General features: G+C 45.3%; 1 protein-coding gene across 1 annotated transcript in view; it reads right to left on the reverse strand.

Annotated features, from left to right (window-relative positions):
• The window catches only part of vopp1b (VOPP1 WW domain binding protein b), a 58,347-nt gene extending 55,873 nt beyond the window's left edge, over nt 1-2,474 (reverse strand). Inside the window, exon 1 of the mRNA XM_068005781.1 lies at nt 2,291-2,474. Within this exon, the coding sequence (XP_067861882.1) occupies nt 2,291-2,344 (54 nt within the window). The 5' untranslated portion in view covers nt 2,345-2,474. The remainder of the gene's footprint in view (nt 1-2,290) is intronic.
• Nucleotides 2,475-23,104: the final 20,630 nt, after the last annotated feature.

The raw sequence follows: 23,104 nt of genomic DNA on the forward strand, positions 1-23,104 counted from the left end.
CAATACTTAAATCTCATTGGTTAAGGAGATTACCCTCACCATGCCATCATCAGCTCGCACTTCCAGCGAGTTACTACACAAAGAATTTTTGAGCTGAAGGGTGCAGGAAAATGTCTAACTGGGCATGCTGCCAGATGCCCCACTCCAGCAAGATCTGGCCCATCATTCCATGGGCACTGGTCACCTTATATCTCATTCATGTGGCCAATGTGTGATTCCCAGCAGGCTGCCTATGGAGCCCATTGCTGCCAATCTGATCCTGCCCTCATTCTACTTTGATGAGCGCTTTCAGCAAGTGTCACTGAACAGCAGCCAGGAGCAAGAACCATGCTGATTTTCCCTTCGTGAACCCAGGGACTCTGCAGCCAACTAAACAGCTCCTATCACTGCTTCAGCTCAAAACCAGCTGTCTCAGCATATTTTGTATTACTTGAGGTATCCCCAAGATGAGGATTTTAAAAACTTTTTAAAAGTAGCCATCCATTTATCAAAAAATAATTTTAATGCTCCCTGATGGCTCAGCTGATTAAAGCAGTGAGTATCTGACCCATACTAACTAGGAAGGTCTCAGGCTCAATTCCCGTTCTATGTTCTATTAGGTGATGCCAGTTGTGGTGGTAGTAAAAATCTGTTTAACTTAACCAAAACACATTTGTTTAAACAGAAAAATACAAAACTTTGCAAGCATACATGCACTGAGGAACTTCCTAGAAATACATCTCTCGGCAGTATGGAGAAGGGGGCAGCATTTGGAAAGTGTGCTCTCCCGTTCTGGGAATACCTTGATTTCAGAATTATCATCCTTGTTTTCAAATCCCTCCATAACCTCGCCCCTCCCTTTCTCCATAACCTCCTCCAACCCTCTGAGATCTCTGCACTCCTCCGATTCTGGCCTCTTGCGCGTCCCCTATTTTCACTGCTCCACCGTTGGCGGTTGTGCCTTCAGCTGCCTAGGCCCTAAGCAGTGGAATTCCTTCTCTAAACCTCTGTCTCCCTTTAAGATGCTCCTTAAAACCTACCTCTTTGACCAAGCTTTTGGTCACCTGTCCTACTATCTCCTTATGTGGCTAAGTGTCAAATTTTGCTAGATAACACTCCTGGTGAAGCACCTTGGGATGTTTTACTACATTAAAAGGCACTGTATAAACGCAAGTTGTTGTTGTACAATTCAAAGTTTGTGCGTACAACCCGAGGCCAATCACAGCTAGGTATATTAGTGCATTTTTTTAGTAAGACGGATTTTAAAAAAGGATGGAGGAATATGGGTTTGAACAGTAAATTCCAGGTAAGCCAGACATAACTTCTTACCCTATAATCAGTTTGCCTAATTTACAGTTTAATTAAACAGCTTCTTGTTTATGTAAAGAGTTAAGTTGTTAAGAAAGTCCAGACCCATTGGGAAATTGCAGTGGGTTCAGTGGCTCATGGCTTCATTGGATAGTTTCCACACAGACTGAGTTTCTAGAACTGCCTGTACTACAAACACTGCTCCAAGTCTACATATTGGTCACCACAGATATTAGAAGTGATGCAACTTGTACTATTTTGAAAGAACAATTTTGACACAAACTTGCATAATTTATAGCAACTGATGACATGATCGCACCACTAAGTCATTGACCGTATCACTGCCGATAACCCTCTTCCCAAACCTATTGACTTCACTGAACAAGCGTCCTTTTAAAGTGGGAAATAAGAGATGGATGCTGAGAAACGGTATCTACCGGGTCTTGCTGCCTCCACGGCCCTGGATGACTTGGTTAAAATACAAGTGGGTCGCGCTCCATCTGTTCCGCCGGCACTCGGCCAGCTGTCAGACAACAGGGGGACGTTTAAAGCGGCTCGATCCGGCCGGAGCCCCGGACACCGGCCGCCCCTGGGCCCGGCGGGACCCCGGCTGGAGCCCCGGGACCCCGGCTAGAACCCCGGACACCGGCCGGACCCCGGCTGGAGCCCCGGCCACCGGCCGGACCCCGGGCCCGGTGGGACCCCGGCTGGAGCCCCGGACACCGGCCGGACCCCCCCCCCCGGGCCCGGTGGGACCCCGGCTGGAGCCCCGGACACCGGCCGGACCCCCCCGGGCCCGGTGGGACCCCGGCTAGAGCCCCGGACACCGGCCGGACCCCCCCCGGGGCCCGGTGGGACCCCGGCTGGAGCCCCGGACACCGGCCGCCCGGCTCGGTTCGATTCGGTTTCCCTGGGCCAACGGCCACTATATTTAAAAGTGACCCGTTCGGGATGCTCGAAGCCCCGGTCTATGTTTATTTACATTCTCAAGGCGTCGCCTTACCTCGAACAGCAGCAGAATCAGACAGGTGACCGCCGGGCTCGGGCTACCGACCATCGCGGCTGCGGAACCTGCTCACTCCCGACACGCTGAGCTGAGCCGGCTCACTCGGGTCTCATATCGCCGAGCTGGCGGTGAACCTGTAATTATTGTTATATAATCACACACCCCCCCCTGCGCGGGCACGGTCACGGGGCCGCGCACTGGGCAAGTGCCGCCCCCTTGGGTGCGCGCACCCTATCACGTGCCCGCGCCCGCGCCCTCGCCACCTATCGACCATCGCCAATGTTGGAGCTGGCACGTTCGCTGGGTTAATGCCCCCTGGGGAATCCACGCCAGCAACACAGGCTTATTAAACCGAGCCGGGCACGGAGTTTAGTAAACCCAGTCTGGTGGGATCTTACTCAGTTGCGGTGTCTTGTCAGTGCGGGCCTAGAAGGTTTGAATGTGGCTAGGAGAGTGGAGGAGCTATGGAGTTTCTTCAAGAAGATGATTCTGAATGCAATCGACCAATGCCTACCCATACAAAGCAAAGGTAACCAAGCTTAAAGGCAGCTCATAAAGAGGGGAGAAAACAGCATTTAGGGCTATGATGGAAAATGGCACAGAATTATGAGGGTTCAGTACCATTTGATGGATTTAAGGGGAAGCTAGATAAGTACATGAGGGAGAAAGGAATAGGTTGATAGGGTGAGATGAAGTGGTGGGGAAGGAGGGACCTTGTGCGGAGCATAAATGCCGGCATAGACCTGTTGGGCCGAATAACCTGCTTCTGTGCTGCAAATACTGTAAATACTATAATAATGGGGCAAAGGGGAAATGAATGGTGGTGAAAAGGGAAACTGACTGGCAACAAGAGGGAGCAAATGGATGCCAAATGAAATGGGGAAATAAATGGCAATTGAAGGAAATAAATGGATGGTAAGCGGCGAAATGGATAGCAATGAAGGGGAGAATGAAGGGGAAAATGAACAGTAATGAAGTGGAGGGAAATAGTTGACAGTAGGATCAAGTGGGAAATATAAGGCAATGAAAGGGAGAAAATATATCGTAATGAAGGAAAGAGGGATGTGGCAGAAGCTGGGTTGCGGTGCTTTGGAAGAGAGATGGAAAGAATCTGGGAATGGTGCTTTGGGGGGTGGGGGGGGAGGAGAGTGCCAGTATTAACTGGGACAGAATGAGAAAGGAGAGTGTGTGCCTGAACAGGGAAAGAGCAGAGTGCCAACCTGAACTAGGGGTGTGGGAGAAGAGTTCCAGCTTCACTCGGTTAGAAGTGGAGAGGGGTGCTGAACTGAGGGGAAGAAAAAGAGTGCGTGTGTGAACTGGGAGGGTTGGAGGAGAAGATAGTGCCTCATTGAAAGGGTACGGAGTTGGTTGTGGTATATTGCCTCTGAATTGAGTCAGGATGTAGTAGAATGCCCATATGAACTAAGGCATTGGGATTGGATGTGAGAGCAGGCACAAGGGGCTGAATGGCCTACTCCTGTTCCTATGTTCAGACAGTGATTGTCGAGGCAATATTTGGGTAAGTGATGATCTAATTAGTCTGCTGAAAATCTAACAATATTACATTAATATAAGGTTAATGTCAAGAGCAGGCATCAACAGGGAAAGAAATCAAAACAGAGTGTGGCACACTACATAGAACTTGAAAAACATGCCTGCCACCGTATAAATCAAAGAGTAACACATGCAACTCCAAATGGGACAAGAATGATTCAGCACTAACTTGCCATCCTCTGGATAATAGCTGTGTCCAGTAAAATCTTCAGTAACTTTGGTCACAAAAAAACTAATTATGCCACCTTTTGACCTATCACAAATAGAATTGACAAGCAATTTAAACAAAGGTATATTTTTTCTTGCCATAGGTCACTGGTTTTCAAACTCTGGTCTGCAAGAGGTTCTCAAGGGGTCCTCAAGTTCATCAGGTCTTTTTTTATTATTCATTCATGGGATATGGGCGCTGCTGGCAAGGCCAGCATTTATTGCCCATCCCTCCATCCATCACCAGATTTCAGTATTTGTTGACAATAGCGCATTACTTCTGTTGCTGCAAACTAATAAATTATATTTTCTGCAACGATGGCGCTGTTTTCCTTTGGATAGCTGACAATGGTCTTTTGAAAGTTGGGACTAGGAGGTCCCTAGGAATTTGCGAATACTTATAAGGGAGTCACCACGCAGAAAAGTTTGAAATCACAACCACAATGTACCATAAATCTCCGAAGCCATTGTGTGTTGGAATACAATAGGGGAAAATATTTCCTGTATTTAAATTACTACTGCCTAATTGAAAACCATTTTGTTTTTATAAGATTGAACAGATCTGTCATTATGAATAAAATTAATAAATGGGATTAAGCAAAAACAGGCTTAAAACACTCAGCGGGGCAACCTACCAAACAAGAGAACATTCAGAACAGGAACATAATGAGCTTGGTAGAGCAAGACAAAGTGAGAATGGCATTATAAAGATTTTCAGTCCACAGAAGCTGGAGTTGACAGATTTATGATATGCAGGTTCAGTACCACACTTTGCAGCATATGCTGTCCTCTATAATAATTTTTCCAAATAACCAAGTAAATGTAATTGGAAATCTGCATTGCTTTTACATTTGTTAATTCTCACTTAAGTAATTCTATCTGTTCACCCTTTTCAGTTCTGCAATATAAACCCCAATCAGTTTAACCTCTTCATTTGGCCTCTCCAGCTCTGGAGCCGTCACAAATGCAAAGATGGGATGAGAGTATGTAGAGCATTGCGAAGTCCTCCAGCACTAAAAAAAACATTACTTTCAGCAACTCATTTCTCTTTTCTTCCAGCACCTCTCATTGAGACCAAGGAAATCATGTGACTCAGTGTAATGCACCCACTGTTCTGAATCCAACAGATGACAACGTCCTGGCTAGTGGTGCCATCATTTAGGGTTAGGAGTTTTTGGAACAAATATGAGCATTCTCATTTGATATTCTCTATATATTTGATTGCTTAGTCCAGCTGTCAGTATTTTAGTTCCTTTTCAAAACTGCTAAAATTACAGATTGCTTTAAATATTCAGTCGTCATCCCAAAAACATAAACAGTACTTCATCAGATTTTTAAACAACCTATGTATTACTGTCAATACTCTCTGGCTATTGTACAAATCGGATAGGATTTGATACAATTTTCCTAGTGACACTTTCCCCCCAATGCAATGAGTCCGTTTCTACATGGGGACTGGGATTCGCTAATGATTATCTAATTGGGAGCTCCCCATGATGTAATGAATAAATATAGGGTGATGCTAACCTGTATGGACCAAAAGGTTCAAGGTTCAATTCATGTGCTCTCACCCAAAGTAGCAGATGGTAATGCTACAGTTAACCAAAGCAGCCTTGGGCTAAGTTGGTCAAAAATCACTGAAGGATTCTGCTCCCATTCGCTATCGAGTGACCTCTGCCGGAAAGTGCATTTATGTTAGTTGAGGATAGGGTCAGCTATCCTTCAGCAAAGGAGAATAGGAGACATCGAAGAAAATTAAGAAAATAGAATTCCATTGTTCTGAGATATTAATAAAACTGTTGTTTAGACATTGGTTATTGATGTAATATTTTAGGTCTAAAAATAGCATAAAACTAGCGTTCCAGCTATGTTTCAGTATCTGCCTGTGTTTTTTGGTTTAGATTAGCTCTTACTATTTGTTCAGTGAGGAATTAGGCTGCACTGGCTGTGTAAACAGCATAATAGATACTGTAATCTTCTGAACTCCTAATAACAACAATCAACGTAATTACAAGTGATAGCTTGGAATTCTTCTTTTAAGTCAGTGAAACAAATCACCATTCTAGATACTTGTGCTACAGACTGTTCTAGCCAGGTTAAAAGCCTGTGATATGTGTTCTTTTAAAGCCATTTTTACATTCAAGACTGTAGTGCATAGATAGTAAATCTCAAGGGCAGATCATTTATAAGTAAAGTTTTGTGTTTTGATGGCATAGGTCTGCGATAACAGATTGGTTTATGAGCTAAACCAAGTAGCATAAGAGTATGAGAATTTCAAATGAGTGCTGTCTATTAATTTGCACAAATCACTAGGTTTCAGAGCCAACCACATTCTTTCATCAGAAATTTGGAGCAGTCCTTACTCTACAGATTTTCTTGATTACTGAGAAACATGCCATAAACAGAAATGTTATTCCAGATCTCTAAGAATTAATGTTGGGTGTGGTGTGCTGTTTAAATCCACTGCAGCCTCTCTCAGTGAATAACAGGATTATTAAAATAGACTTGCAGATATACACTGCACTGAACCCTATCAGTACTGTAGTGGCAATGTATAGTTTTTCATAATGAATTTTTTGTTTGTTATTTTCTGTCTTTCCTCAGAGGAAGAACTCATCACCATGCAGGAATGATCTGGCCTACATATTGCTCCATTAATTTGTCCTCTGCTTTCATATGCTTTTGCGCACTATGACTGCTGCCAGAGGCCCTCTGCTGTTGACTGCATCCATTTTTCACTTTTCTCAAGCCAGGACTTACTGTCCTAGGACAAGAAATCTATTTAATGGCCCAGTCAAGAAGTAAAGATATCCAATCTCATTTATGCTTGGTGGGCTTGCATGACAGGTGCCTTGAGTCACAAAACAATGAGAATAATCCAACTCAGCTGTCTGTACCCTAACTCACACTAAGTTCTGTTCACCGATCACCCCTGTGCTCGCTGACCTACATTGGCTCCCAGTCTGGCAACACTTCGATTTTAAAATTCTCATCTTTGTTTTCATCTCTCCATGGCCTCGCCTCTTCCTATCTCTGTAACTTCCTCCAGCCCTACAATCTTCCGAGATCTCTGCGCTCCTCCAATTGTGGCGTCTTATGCAGCCCCGATTTTCATCGCTCCACCATTAGTGGCTGTGCCTTCAGCTGTCTAGATCCTAAGCTCTGGAATTCCCTCCCTAAACCTCTCTACCTCTTCCTCCTCCTTTATGACGCTCCTTAAAACCTATCTCTTTGACCAAGCTTTTGGTCACCTGTCCTAATGTATCTTATGTGGTTCAGTGTCAAATTTTGTTTGATAACGCTCCTGTGAGGCGCTTTGGACATTTTACTACATTAAAGGCGCTATATAATTGCAAGTTGTTGTTGTCAGTTGGGGTTATTTGTTAATTCAGGTCAGAGTTGGAGAATAAAACAGCAGATACAAGTCTGAAGAAATTGCAATCAAACTAGTTGTCTGGTCAAACTATACCTTGAGTACTGTGTCCAGTGCTGATCACCAAGGTTCGAGGGAAACATTCATATGCTAGAGGTGGTGCAGAGAAGAGCCTCAAGGCTGATCCCTAATGTGGGACAAGGGGAATAGATTCAAATTTAGGACTGATAGCAGGAAATCCTTCCTCACACAAAGAAAAAGAAAGACTTCAAGTTATATAGAGCCTTTCACGACCTCAGGACGTCCCAAAGCACTTTACAACCAATGAAGTACTTTTGAAGTGAAATCACCGCTGTAATATAGGAAACGCAGCAGCCGATTTGCGCACAGAAGGTCCCACAAACAATAATGTGATAATGACCAGATAATCTGTTTTTTAGGTGTTGGCTGAGGGAAAAATATTGGGGAGAACTCCCCTGCTCATCTTTGAAAGAAGGATCAATGCATGATTCGAAATGGACTGAATGGCCTTCCTCATTGTGATCTTTTTTGTGTGAGGAAGAGAAAGAGCAATGGAGGGAAGCCAGGCAGCATTGTAGGTGGACATAACCCAGCTAATAGAGCAACTCTGGAGTAAAGAGCTAGCACTGTGCAGTGTGTTTTGATTCCCAAGAGCTATTGCCTGTATTGCCACAATCCGTTGTCTGCAGCTGTGGGGTAGAAGACAATGCCGGTGTCCGTTGGCCCCATGCCCGTCTGCCATGTTCAGGCTTACAGTCTAATTGCGGCTGGAATGCCAGAGATGGTTGGTCGACGTTCTTTTCCAACCCATGTTCTTTGCATGAGCTGAAAATTGCTTTCAAAATAACGTTGAGCCCAACAGCGCTTACCGTTATATGTGGCAAAATCGAAGAGCAAGTCCTGGCACATGCACAGTCAAACGTGGAAATCCAGGACTTGCTCTTCCTGGTTCGTCGGCGATATTATAGCTTTGCCTTAAAGGGGCATCGCCGCCTCGATCAATAGAATCAATGGACCAGCGCCAACTTGCTCTCCTGCCCAGCTGGAAACTAACTAATATCGCCACAAAACAGATTCGCTCAGTTTTTTTAAGTCTAAACTAAGTTTTAACAGCGTGATAAGTCTTAATGGCTACCAAACAACCTTTCTGGCACTAAAAAATTAACTTTTAAAAATACGGAGCCTCATTACTGCTGATTTTAACCGTTTTTCGATATTTAAAAAAAATTTTAATGAAAAAATTAAAACTTTTTTTTAACTTTAACCTTCTGTCTCTTTTATCTCTGTCTTTTAATCTAATCCTCTCTTTATTTCGCTTTCTCTATGTCGTTTTATAATACCTTATCGGGCATCCGGGTTTTTAATCTGCGCTGTTTGTCTATAAACTGCACTTCCGGGTTCTCAGCATGTTTCAAACTAATTGGTTGAAGACCTTAGAGATCCTTTCACCACTCACACAGCCCAGGAAAGTATACAGATGTTATTTGAACTCGCAGTTCAAGGAAGTTGCTGACACAAAGAATGCGGTAACTTAGTGGGTGAATTAGAACCACTGCTGGTTTGCCGCTCAGATTAATTTTCGGGCCAGTATTGATCTTGAGTGGTGACAGCTGTAAGTCTCATAGTACCCACAGATGCTTATGATTGAATGGTCACTGATCTGTGTATTGTAATGTCCCTCTGTACGTGGCTACAAGTCTGATAGAGGCAAAGAACCATCGAACAGTGATGCTGCTTATTACAGCATTGCTCCTTTATTCCCAGTGAATTTGTTGGTCTGGAGATTATAGGTGGTGCTTCACTGCACATCTCCACCTCATTTCCATGTATTGAAGCTTTGCATTTCTTCCCAGTTGAGATGATTGCATTTACACTGAAGTGGAGATGTAAATGATTTAAGGAAATCTATTCTCCGAGGGGGTGAACCAATGTTATTTGTATGTTGCAGTCCAGTGTAGGAGAGGTAGCTGCCAAGACAAAGTAAATGAGCTTCCAGCATTTTATATCTCCCAGTTTCTGTCTGTCCGTTGAATTATTTGACTTACAGAGCAAGCTATTTCTCTACTGCATTCATGGCACTTAGAGTTTCCTGCATATTATGTAGCAGCTTCTTACAATATTATGTCACATGTGTTCTTTTTCAGTGCTGTTCAGAATAAATACTTTTCACACATTGCTGACATTTTGGGCTCGATTTTCGTACCCGCGATCGGGTGCGTTCGTGACGGGGGGGTTGCGAAAATCTGGGATTCACGGGGCGGGTCTGGAGTCCGGCTCCAACCCGCCCACTTCCGGGTTCCCCAGTGACGCGCTGACATGCGCGCGCAGCCCCCGCATGTGGGACTCCCGCCAGCAATTAAAGCCGGTGGGGTGCCACTTAAAGTACTTAAACAGGTACTTCAGGTCATTTAGAGACCTGATTGACCTGATATTTTAGGAGGGGTGGGATTTTGAAATGAACTGAGACTTTCCCGTACTGGGGGAAACACTCCCAGTTCAAATGGACATGTTGCAGCCATCAGCCTGTGGCAGCTGCAAAGGTCCATTTAACAGGTTGGGGGGGGTGGGGGGCGGAGACCCTTACTCATTGCAGGAGGCCACTCTGTCACTTTGGACAAAGTTTGGCCTCCACCACCCTCCTCCTAACAATAAAATTCACAAACTTGCACACTCACCCCGGTGTCCAGACACATGTACCTACCTTGCGGACCCCCTCAAATGTACATCTTCCGGATGGGGGCTGCCGTAGCTGCAGTCATGACCTCCTCGGAGGGCGAACAGTATCACCAGCCTCGCCGGCCACGCTGTCCATCTCTGACACGTGGAGCTCCACAACAGAGTGCTGTGATACATCCACCTGCACAGCAGGAGGGAGGGCAACCGCAGAGAGAGATGCGTCGCAGAGGGCACTACCCTCGCCACAGGGTCTACAGACCGAGGCTCAGCTTCCTGGACCACTCTGAGCAGCAGTGCGCACGAAGGTTCAGAGTCACTCGACATGTAGTCGTGGACATCTGCAGCCTCCTTCATGCCAAGCTGCTCCCGGCTGGCCCGAGCACCATCTTCTTACCTGTCGCTGTCAAAGTCACCACTGCCCTCAACAACTTCTCCTCCGCATCCTTCCCAGGTGCCACCGGGGACATCGCCAACGTCTCTCAGTCGTCTGCACAAAAGAATCCTGCATATACACCTACACCCACTCTGCAGTGACACAATGGGTGGCATCAGTTGTGGGTCTTCATTGTGATCCTCAGGAAAGGGCATTATTGCACAAACCAGACAAGATTTGCAAAGACGTGGCAGTAGTGATGACAATATAATATGTTACGTGAGTTGATCAGAAATTAAATATAGGTAAACACTATGACAAACCCTCAAACACCCTTGTGCATCCCCTTCATGCTCACGACACGTTTGCCTTACGCTTCCTCCTGCACATATGTGATGCATGCCCTGTGGCTGCAGCACAGCTAGTGGCAGGTTGAGTGAGGCTGACCGTGAAAGAGATGCATGAGAGGGTGAGTATGAGATAGAGCCATGAGATTGTATGAGGATTGGGTTGAGTGGTAGTGGCGGGATGAGTACTGGTGAGGTGAGTAAGTGCAGGTAAGATGAGGATGAGCTTTGAGTGGGTGTGAGGGGTGATGTGACAGAGTAGTGTTGGCAGTGCAGAAGGAGATGTGGGGTGGGGGCGGTGACGTGGCAGATGGAGGGGAGAGGAATGAGTAAGTGTACTCACTTCGGCTGACCTACTTCGGTGATTTAAGCGCCTCCTGCACTGTATGCAGGTGCGCGATATGTTGGTGGTGCTGGTGACCTCCTCTGCCACCTCGAGCCAGGCCTTGGTGGCAGAGGCAGGCCACTTCTTCCCGCCCGCCGGGGGGAATCTCTGTCCTTCCCCTCCTCCTCACCCCACCGAATGATACCTGAAGTGAGGCATCATTAAACCTGGGAGCAGCCTTCCCCCTGGGCTGCTCCATGCTGTAATTTTTCCTATTTCTTGCAGCATCAGTCAGTGGAGGACTGCCCCTTTAAATAGGGCTCCTCCAGCTGACAGACTATGCTGCGCATGCGCAGTCTGCCCGCCACGCAGCTTACCAGCGAGAAACCCGGAAGCACAGGTGAGTGGCTCCAATTAGCCTGCGATTCCATGCGGAGCACACTGATTTCACCGGGTGCGTTACCCACGCACCCAGTCGACCCCCCGCTGAGAACCTGCTGCCCTGCTAATTTCGAGCCCTTTATGTTTAAATACAGGGCTAACAAATCCAATATTTCATAAATTTAAAGGCTTTCTTCACTTTCAAAGTTTCTATAGTTCCCTTAATGCATTTTCATGATCCTTTGAGTTTTAAAAAAAACTTAAGGGGGGATTTTCCTGGGTTTTTACCAGGCACACTGGACCACCTGGGGGCAGCAAATATCAGGAAATCAGGTGAATCGGAGTGTTCGGCTGTAAAGGAACCTGACTGATTTTCCTTCCATTTAAATTAATGGAATAAAATGGGATAGGTTCCTTTGCAGACGTAAGCTCCAACCCACCCGATTTTCCAATATTTGGTGTGCCCAAGCAATCCAGTTTGGCAGCCAGCACACTTACCGGGGAGATAAGGCACGAGAGATCATGACCTGAAATTCGTCCCTCCATCTTTAATTTTCCTCCCAAAAAGCAGGCAAAATGGGTTTGAATTTCTTTCCTATAGTTTCTTTTTAAGTGGATGCCTTTTGTGCATCCTCCCTCCCTTTGCTCCACCATTGAAAGCCATGTCTTCAACTGCCTAGGTCCCACTCTCTGGAATTCCCTCCCTAATCTCTTCCACTTCCTCTCCTTAAAACCTACCTATTTCACCAAGTTTTTGGTCACCCCTCCTACTATCTCTTCCTTTGGCATGGTGGCTGTTTTTTCTTACATCTCTGTGAAACACCTGAGATGTTTTTCTACGTTAAAGGTGCTATATAAATGGAAGTTGTTCTAAAGTTTTTGTCAATTCGACTGACCTTCGATAAGGTACTACACAGTAGACTCATGATTAAGGCACAGAATGTGGAGTCAGAAAGTAGCAGAATGATAGGAAACTGGCTACAAAACAGTAAACGGAGTGTAGGGATTAAAGGCAGAAGGTGAGAAGTGGTGTTCCACAGGAATCGGTGCTGGGACCACAGTTGTTCACAATTTACATAAACGATTTGGACTCAGGAATCAGAAATACAATATCAAATTTTGGGGACGACACCAAATTGGGGGATATAGTTAACACTGAGGAGGCCTGCGACAAAATACAAGAAGATATTAACAAACTGGCAGAATGGGCGTGTAATTGGCAAATGAATTTCAATATAGATAAGTGTGAAGTATTACATTTTGGTAGGAAGAATAAGGAGGCCACATACTGCTTGGATAATAAAAGTGTCTAAATGGGGTGGAGGAGCAAAGGGATCTGGGGGTACAGATACACAAATCACTAAAGCGACACAGGTTAATCAGGCCATTAAGAAAAAGCAAACCTAGCACTGGGGTTCATTTCTAGAGGGATAGAAGTGAAAAGCAGAGAAGTTATGTTAAACTTGTATAGTACCTTGGTTAGACCGCACTTGGAGTACTGTGAACAGTTCTGGTTTCCATATTATAAAAAGGATATAGGAGCACTGGGGAAGGTGCAAAAAAGATTTTCTAGGATGATACCAGGTTACACCTATCAGGAAAGATTGAGCAAGCTGGGGCTCACCACCATCCAGGCTACATCCTGGTGCCGGTTGGTCAGTTCCGGCGATGAGACATTCTGCCAAATGGCATTGACTGTCCAGTCGGGGAAGAAACCGATTGAGTCCACCCTCTCCATTCCTTGCAGGACTTTTAGAAGGTTTTGTTTCAACCACTGTCTGATGGCCTTGTGGTCGAAAGGGTTCCTCCTCAGGAACTTCTCCACCTAGGACAGGTGGGGGGTGGGGAGGGTCCAGCTGGACAGGACGTCCTGCGCCTATTCCGCCAGCCTGGCCAGACCCAGCCTTCTCAGTGTGTTGGACAGATAGAAACCCAGCACGTAGTGACACTTGGGGTGTTTGCGTACTGGGGCTCCACACATATCCTGAGGCAGCTACACATAAAGGTTGCCCTCAGGATAAGAGTGGTGTTGGGGACGCTCTTCCCTTCTTTGTCTGGGGCTTGCACATGGTGGCCCTGCAGACGCGTTCTACCTTGGACCTCCAGACAAAGTGGAAGATAGCTCGGGCGACTGTGACGGCAGAGTTGTGGGGAATGGGCCAGACCCTAGCCACGTAGAGCAACACTGCGAGTACTTCACACCTTATAACCAGGTTCCTGCTGGTTATGGAGAGGGATCGCCTCACCCACATACCAAGCTTCTGTTTGGCCTTTGCGATCCGCTCCTCCCAGTTCTTTGTGCAGGTCAGGGGCCCCCACGAACCAGATCCCCAGCACCTTCAGGTAGTTGGACCTGATGGTGAAGGGGACAAAGGACCGGGTCTCCCACCTGCCAAAGAACATGGCCTCACTTTTACTTCAGTTCACTCTGGCCCCCAAGGCCAGCTCGAAATGGTCGCAGATGCGCATCAATGTGTGGACTGACTGCTGATTGAAGCAGAAGACGGTGACATCGTTCATGTACAGGCAGGCCTTTACCTGAGAGCCTATGCAGCCTGGGATTATCACCCACCTGATACCTGCTCCTTCCTGATGGAGGCAGCAAACGGCTTGATACAACATATGAACAAGACCGTGGAGAAAGGACAGCTCTGCCTGACTCCAGATCTATTAGGAAAGCTCTCTGACTCCCACCCATTGATTAGGACTGCGCTACAGATGTCCACGTAGAGCAGTCTGATCCAATCACGGATTCCCTCCCCAAAACCCATTTTGGTGAGCACGTCCATCATGTACGTGTGGCATATTCTGTCAAAGGCCTTCTCCTGGTCCAGGCTGATGAGGCAGGTGTTCATCTCCCTGTCCTGCACGCAGGTGATCGTATCCTTGAGCAGCGCAAGGCTATCAGAGACCTTCCTGCCAGATACAGTACAGGTCTGATCCGGGTGGATCACCCGCTCCAGAGCAGACTTGAGCCTGTTGACAATGGCCTTTGATAGAATCTTGTAATCGACATTTAGCAAGGAAATGGGTTGCCAATTTTTGATTCCTTCCCTCTCTTCCGCTTGTAGATGAGGTTGATGATGCCTTTCCTCATGGACTCTGACATGCTGCCCGCCAGAAGCATACCCCTGTACACTTCCAGTAGGATTGGGTCCATCCAGTCCCACAGTGCAGAGTACAACTTGACTGGTAAACTGTCGCTTCCGGGAGTTCTACTCGTCTCGAAGGACTGGACGGCCTTTGTCAGCTCATCCAAGGCAGTGGCTGATCCATGCTCTCGTGCTCGCTGTCCTCTAAGACCTCCGTGATAGAGGACAGGAAGGACTGGGAGGCCGTGCTGTTTGTGGGCTTCACGTCATACAGCCCAGCATAAAAGGATTTGCTGACCCTCAGTATGTTGGCCTGCGAGGACGTCATTGAGCTGTCTTCCTCCTTCAGGCTGCAGATCACAGAGGTGTCTCTGTGCAGCTTCTGGAAGAAGAAGCGCGAGCACGTCTCACCCTGCTCCACAGAGCGGACTCTGGATGGAAGATGATCTTTGAGACCTCAGAGGTGAAGAGCGAGGCTTGCCGACCTTTCACCTCTCGGAGTTCCTTCCCGACATCGACCCCCATCGGCTGCAGCTGGAGCAGATCCTGCATGCTTTTCTGGAGTTGTGACACTTCCATCTGTCTCTCTCTCGCTTTCTGAACACCTTTGAGGATGAAGAACCTCTTGATATTGGCCTTGATCGCTTCCCACCAGGGCAGAGTCAAAGAGGGGTTTTGCAGTTCTCCAACCTGTGTAATCCCTCTTTAGTTCCTCGATGTTCTCCGAGGTCAACAGTCTCACATTCAGCTTCCATATCCCCCTGCCCGCCATCTGGTCCTCCTGTGATTGACAGTTGGCCAGTAGGAGGCAGTGGTCAGAGAAGAACACCGGCTGGACATCCACAGATCTGATCTTGAGCGTTGGGGATGGAACGGACGGACCCGTCTGGCCTGGACCAGGTATATCTCGCCTGCGCTCCGTCTGCAGAGTTGCTGAAGACGTCACGAAGCTTTGCGTCTTTCACCGCCTCCATCAGGCGTTTGGATGTGGTGTTCGGTATACCACCGCCCCTGCTGGATCGTCCAGCTGCATCGATGATGCAGTTGAAGTCTTCGGCGAGAATGATCGATCTGGAAACCACCAGCAGAATTGGGAGATGCTGGAAGACCTCCATCCGCTCACTCCTGAGGGTCAGGGCGTACACATTGATCAGTCGGAGCGGGGCGTTCTTGTACAGAACGTCTGCTATGAGCAGAAGGCCCCCTACCACCTCCTTAACCTTGGTGATGTGAATTGGCCTCCTCGCAGCAGAATCCCCAGGCCCGAGGAACGACTATCGTTGCTTCCCGACCAGATCGACTGCCCACTGGTCCAGATGCGTGACCACTGCTGAGGTGCGGGATCCCGCTCTCCTGCAAGAACATCAGGTCCCTCTTGACCCTGGACAGGTAGCATGTTTATGGATCCAATTTTTAAATCCATTTTAAAATACAAAGGAAACAAAACATTTCAGGTCTTACTATTGCCATGACATTTTAATGATCTATGTACATGGACCCCCAAGTCTCTTTGGACCTCCACTGTTTCAAGCTTTTCACCATTTAGAAAGTACTCTGATCTATCTTTTTTAGGTCCAAAGTGGATGACCTCACATTTGCCACAGTTTTGCAAACAAAGCACTGGGGTTCATTTTTAGAGGAATACAATTCAAAAGCAGAGAAGTTATGTTAAACTTATATAGAACCTTGGTTAACCACACTTAAGAGTACAATAAGGGCACAGTTCTGATCTCCATATTATAAAAAGGATATAGAAGCACTGGAGAAAGTGCAAACAAGATTTACAAGGATGATACCAGAACTGACAAGGTACAACTATCAGGACAGACTGAATAGGCTGGGGCTCTTTTCTCTAGAAAAGAGAAGACAGAGGTGACTTGATAGAGGAAATGCAGTTGAGGCTGTGTCACTTAATTCCTTTAAAAAGGAGCTAGATACATATCTGGTTGGCAATGAGGTTGGAAATGGTTGAGATATGTATTGGCCAAGATGATGAAATGCTTCCAGGGACACAATTATTTTCTTCTGCTGGGTTGGGGGAAGGGGAATGATGCTGCCTATGGGTTCGGGGGAGGGGGAAATGATGTTTGCCATGGAGGGATGTAGGCAAGTGTTGTATAGCAAAGATGTGAGGATAAATATTCTGGAATTTTACTTCATTATCTTTGGGGATAAGGGAGTATTTATGTAGAAGTTCCCCCCCGGAGATTAAATAGGTAGGCTGGAGTCCATGATAGGATAAAAGAAAAAGAAAGACTTGCATTTATATAGCGCCTTTCACGACTTCAGGTTGTGTCAAAGCATTTTACAGCCAATGAAGTACTTTTGAAGTGTAATCACTGTTGTAATGTAGGACCACGTAGAATATACATAGTCTATGAAAGGGGCCGGCTTCATGGGCCGAATAGCCTTTTGTTGTTCCAAGATTTCTTGAGTTCTAAGAAACTCTACACAGACTGCAATACCCAGTAAATTTGTATCTCACTTTGCTGGAGTCATAAATAGCATCTGTGCTTAGCAGCTTTTTGTATCTTTGAAATGCTGTAACCAGGGGAATAATGACAACACTAGCAGAAGATACATCAATGCATAAACGACAGAACTTTGGGAACGCATTCAATCTCAGCCATGTTATCGTGGTACAGTGCTAATTGGAGACAGGAACTGTGTGTAAAACTGGAAGGCTAACTGCTCCAGCACATACCCCAGCAGTTAGTTCATGGGTGGAGTACTGGAAGTTGCTATTCACTTTTCCTCCCTCTCTGCAATTAGTATGTGGTCTGAAAAGACCAGAATTGAAAAATTTGGAGAGTTTACTCTCTGAGTAAATGAAATTGGTGGTTTGTGGCCATTCCCAGTGCTTTAAGATAATAGTGATGGGTAAGGCAGAAGCAAACCAGAAAGGTGTTTGGATGTCTTGTCAGTGGATAATTCCCAATCACTCAGCGTCATGATGCAATAAACCTCTGTTAATGGCAGAGGTTTATTGCATCATGAATGTGAAATTTAAAATCTCCTGTGTTTCCTTAGTTACCAATGTATGTTAAAGATGTTTTGTATTAGTCTGTCTTTAACTCTTAGAAAACCAGTTTTAATTTTCAATAACAGATATCTTGAATTTCTATTTTGTCATTCTAATTTTAAAAATGTTAATTACTTGTCTGGGGACCCTAGATGTCATAAGTGAAACAATCTGAGGTGGTCAAAACTGTGAATCTATTGTGGATTTTACAGTCATTCCCAGCCAATTCAGAACACTCCTTTTAACGTAACAAATCAATTTGTTTTGTAACTAAAAATTTGGACTCACAATGGCTCAGTTGCTTGTTGCACTGTTGGTCTCAGTAATGATTGGGTGCTGCAGTTGCCTTCCGTGTCCAGGGTCCCAGGTTTAGGGAAGTGCAAAAAAAATCAGCCTGGGTTTTAATTTCTGATTGATATCTAATGGCCTCCTGCAGGATATTGGGTGAAGACAGAATAGGGCTCAGGTGGGATGCTTTCCCCATTCCCCACCAGTTGAATAGTTTGCTGACACTCTTGTTCAGGCTCCTACGTAGAGAATTTCACTTGGCTGAAGTACCGAGAGTGTCTGGCGCCTGTTATATAGGAACATAGGAAAATAGGAACAGGAGTAGGCCATTCAGCCCCTCGTGCCTGCTCCGCCATTTGATAAGATCATGGCTGATCTGTGATCTAACTCCACATACCTGCCTTTGGCCTATATCCCTTAATACCTTTGGTTGCCAAAGAGCTATCTAGCTCAGATTTAAATTTAGCAATTGAGCTGGTATCAATTGCCGTTTGCAGAAGAGAGTTCCAAACTTCTACCACCCTTTGTGTGTAGAAATGTTTTCTAATCTCGCTCCTGAAAGGTCTGGCTCTAATTTTTAGACTGTGCCCCCTACTCCTAGAATCTCCAACCAGCGGAAATAGTTTCTCTCTATCCACCCTATCTGTTCCCCTTAATATCTTATAAACTTCGATCAGATCACCCCATAACCTTCGAAACTCCAGAGAATACAACCCCAATTTGTGTAATCTCTCCTCGTAACTGAACCCTTGAAGTCCAAACGCGCCAGGCAATGCCAGGCAATGACCATCTCCAACAAGAGAGAGTCTAACCACCTCCCCTTGACATTCAATGGCATTACCATCGCCGAATCCCCCACCATCAACATCCTGGGGGTCACCATTGGTCAGAAACTTAACTGGACCAGCCTCATAAATACTGTGGCTACAAGAGCAAGTCAGAAGCTGGGTAGTCTGCAGCAAGTGACTCAACTCCTGATTCCCCAAAGCCTTTCCACCATCTACAGGGCACAAGTCAGGAGAGTGATGGAATACTCTCCACTTGCCTGGATGAGTGCAGCTCCAACAACACTCAAGAAGCTCGACACCATCCAGGACAAAGCAGCCCGCTTGATTGGTACCCCATCCACCACCCTAAACATTCACTCCCTTCACCACCTCCGCACCGTGGCTGCAGTGTGTACCATCCGCAGGATGCACTGCAGCAACTCGCCAAGGCTTCTTCGACAGCACCTCCCAAACTCACGACCTCTGGGAACAATACCACCTGCACGTTCCCCTCCAAGTCACACACCATCCAGACTTGGAAATATATCGCCGTTCCTTCATCGTCGCTGGTTCAAAACCCTGGAACTCCCTACCTAACAGCACTGGGAGAACGTTCACCACACGGACTGCAGCAGTTCAAGAAGGCGGCTCACCGCCACTTTCTCAAGGGCAATTAGGGATGGACAATAAATACTGGCCTTGCCAGCGATGCCCACATCCCATGAACGAATAAAAAAAAGACAGCCAGGTAGCAGCCAAGAAATAATCCAGATTTTGCTGTCAAAATAATGGTGAGGTTAATCGCGCTCACCATTATTTAAGCATAAATAGTACAGCAACTTCAGGCGAGGGGCAGATGCGCGGTTAAATGCCAATACCCAAAAAGTTGCTGTTTGAGTTGTCTTTGTGAAAACAGCACCTCGCTGCATTTTAATGGTGAGGCAGACATTGAATGGCGTGAAGTTCCTGTATTTGTGCTGTAGATATGAACTAAACTCGCCAAAGAAAGTTCAGTCTCGTCATTTCAAGCGTAAATACCCTATTAACGTGATAATTGTTAATTACTGCCAATCAACCTCTGGCATTGAAAATTAACTATTACAAGTGTGGAGTCTCATTCCTTCAGATATTAATTGTTGGAGATTTAGAAAATGTCAAATTTAATATTCATGAATTTGTTTTTACTTTTCCTTTCTGTCTCTTTTTTCTCTCTCTCTTAATCCAATCTTTCTTTCTCTTTCTTTATTTCACTTTCTGTACCTGATTTGACATTGAATTCACCCACTCTAATTTACACTTCCTTTTCAGTCCTTGCACTGTTTATTTCTCTATCCTTCAATCTGATTGATTAAGGATACACAGTTGCTTGCCCTGTTCACTCGGGTCCCAGATGCCCTGTTTCTCTCGCTGCGACGTTATCAGCTCGCACTTTCAGCATCTTGTCACGCAGAAAATTTAAAAACCTAAACGTGCAAGGGCAAGTGTAACTAACGACAGACACCGTTAGATGCCCTGCTACAGCAAAATCTGGCCCAATGTAAACAGGGTTCTGCCTGGCTTGAATATGAACTGCAGCAACTGGTCTCAGGCCAATGGCTGCAGTGTAAATGCATTCTAATAAGGATAGTGAGACTTGTAAGTTCAACTCAGAGAAACAGAAAGCTTGAACACTTTGGAGAACGTTATAGTTAATAAATATAACCTGAAGGGTAATCAAGGTTCAAATGCAGTTCCAATATAAATCAATACTTTCTTCTTTGGGGTGACATTGAGTCACAGCATGTTGGAGCCCCAACAGTGTCTGCCAGATGTACAACATGAATCAATGGCTTTAGGCGGGGAGGACTAAAAATAAAAAAGTGCACCTACTGTGCTTTCTATTGCTATTCTCAGCCTGTGCCATACTTTTAACAAATACATTTTTGTGTTTTTAAATATATAATTTAGTTCTTGCTTTGAACAGAATATTGTCATCTTCTACTTCAGCAAATTCAGAAGTAAAAGCCTATATTTAAGCACTCAGTGACACATTTAATCCATGACAGTAACTGCCTCAGTGAATAAAACAGTTTAGATCAGTATCACTTTATTAGCTGACATGCTAATGAGACTGTTGATGTGAGTTGTAAAAGCACATTGGATCTTCACTTCAGCACTGCATCTGGTGTAGTTAAAGTTGTCTCAAGGCTTCAGAAAATAAGCATCTCACAAATAGATCACCTGCAGGGATGGCTTGTGGATTTTATCCTGGAGTTAGACTGTTACCAGAACTCCTGACACTTTTAGGTTTTCTGCTGAGAAACAGATTTTTAAGCAGCCACTCAGCAAGGCCACTAACATGTGCATATATTTTCAGGCAACTGGGAACATTTGAACATTAATTTTGTGACTGTCAGGCAACTGCCACAACCACCTGCCCCCTGAACTCTCCGTTCCTCTCATTCCGACCTCTTCTGCATCCCCCTTCCCTTCGCCCCACCATTGACTGCCATACCTTCAGTCATCTAGGCTCCACACACTGAAATTCCCTTCCAAAATCCTTACACCTCCTTTAAAGACCCTCCTTAAAGCCCACCTTTTTGGCTCAGTTTTCATTTGTTTCCTTACACCTCTATGAAGTACCTTGGAATATTTTTCTACATTAAAGACACTATATTAATTGTTTTGTTTTGCTACACCACTGGCAGATCCTCACAAAATGTACTCTTATTTTATACCCGTTCTGTCTGCTTCTTTAACTAGAGAAAATGAGCTCATGTTTTGAATAACACAGAGATTTTAGATATTTGTAATGAAAGGCTGTTATAACATCACAGTGGTTGAGAAATGTAATTGCAAACTCAAAAAAACAAACAATGGAAGAAAGCCTAATTGATTAAATTAAGAGTATCTTAACCTCTAAAACCCGTGAGGATATCATAAATAACAGCAAGGGGCTTTGACTTGAATTTGGTTTGGTGTTGTTCAGTGCTACTCCTGCATTCACCATGGTTCCATGGCGATCTGATGTAGATTCAGAATAGGCAATGGGAGAACATTGTTTCTAATTGGGAACTGCAAAAAATCTGAGACAGTTCACAGACTGAAAGCCATCATTTGTCTCTGCATTTCCAATGTGTTTTTGTCATTAAAAGCAGAGACAAATGATGGCTTTCAGTCTGTGAACTGTCTCAGATTTTTTGCAGTTCCCAATTAGAAACAATGTTCTCCCATTGCCTATTCTGAATCTACATCAGATCGCCATGGAACCATGGTGAATGCAGGAGTAGCACTGAACAACACCAAACCAAATTCAAGTCAAAGCCCCTTGCTGTTATTTATGATATCCTCACGGGTTTTAGAGGTTAAGATACTCTTAATTTAATCAATTAGGCTTTCTTCCATTGTTTGTTTTTTTGAGTTTGCAATTACATTTCTCAACCACTGTGATGTTATAACAGCCTTTCATTACAAATATCTAAAATCTCTGTGTTATTCAAAACATGAGCTCATTTTCTCTAGTTAAAGAAGCAGACAGAACGGGTATAAAATAAGAGTACATTTTGTGAGGATCTGCCAGTGGTGTAGCAAAACAAAACAATTAATATAGTGTCTTTAATGTAGAAAAATATTCCAAGGTACTTCATAGAGGTGTAAGGAAACAAATGAAAACTGAGCCAAAAAGGTGGGCTTTAAGGAGGGTCTTTAAAGGAGGTGTAAGGATTTTGGAAGGGAATTTCAGTGTGTGGAGCCTAGATGACTGAAGGTATGGCAGTCAATGGTGGGGCGAAGGGAAGGGGGATGCAGAAGAGGTCGGAATGAGAGGAACGGAGAGTTCAGGGGGCAGGTGGTTGTGGCACGTTGGAGAAGATTACAGGAGGTAGAGAGGGAATAGGCCATGGAAGGATTTGAATATGAGGATGAGAATTCTAAATTTAATGCTTTGAGAGACCAGAAGCCGATCTAGGCCAGTGGTGAGATATGATACGGACAGCAGAGTTTTGGATGAGCTGAAATTCACAGAATGTGGAGGATGGAAGTCCAGCGACGTACGCTAGTATCCAACTTAAGTTTGTTTCATACTTGATTGGCACCACAAAAATGTATGCAAAAGTGAGCAGCATACTTACTTTCACTTTGCTCTTGATACCAGAAAACCTGATCCTCATTTTTAGCCAGGCACTTGGGTGATTGCATTGACTCAGTTGTGACCTTCTTCATGCAGTTTGCATCGGTACTTTTACTGGAAGGTGACCTGCAGCCCCAAATAGGGGCAAGCTTCAGTCCTTTAAGAGCTGCTGCATCACCAGATTTTACACTTTACAGCAAGGCCAAGCAGTAGGGCAACCTTTCTATGTGCCCGCAGCCTACTGGTGTCTGACATTGTGGCGTTGGCATTCCTAGTG

This window comes from Heptranchias perlo, chromosome 2 (assembly GCF_035084215.1).
Source record: "Heptranchias perlo isolate sHepPer1 chromosome 2, sHepPer1.hap1, whole genome shotgun sequence".
NCBI classification, from domain to species: domain Eukaryota; kingdom Metazoa; phylum Chordata; class Chondrichthyes; order Hexanchiformes; family Hexanchidae; genus Heptranchias; species Heptranchias perlo.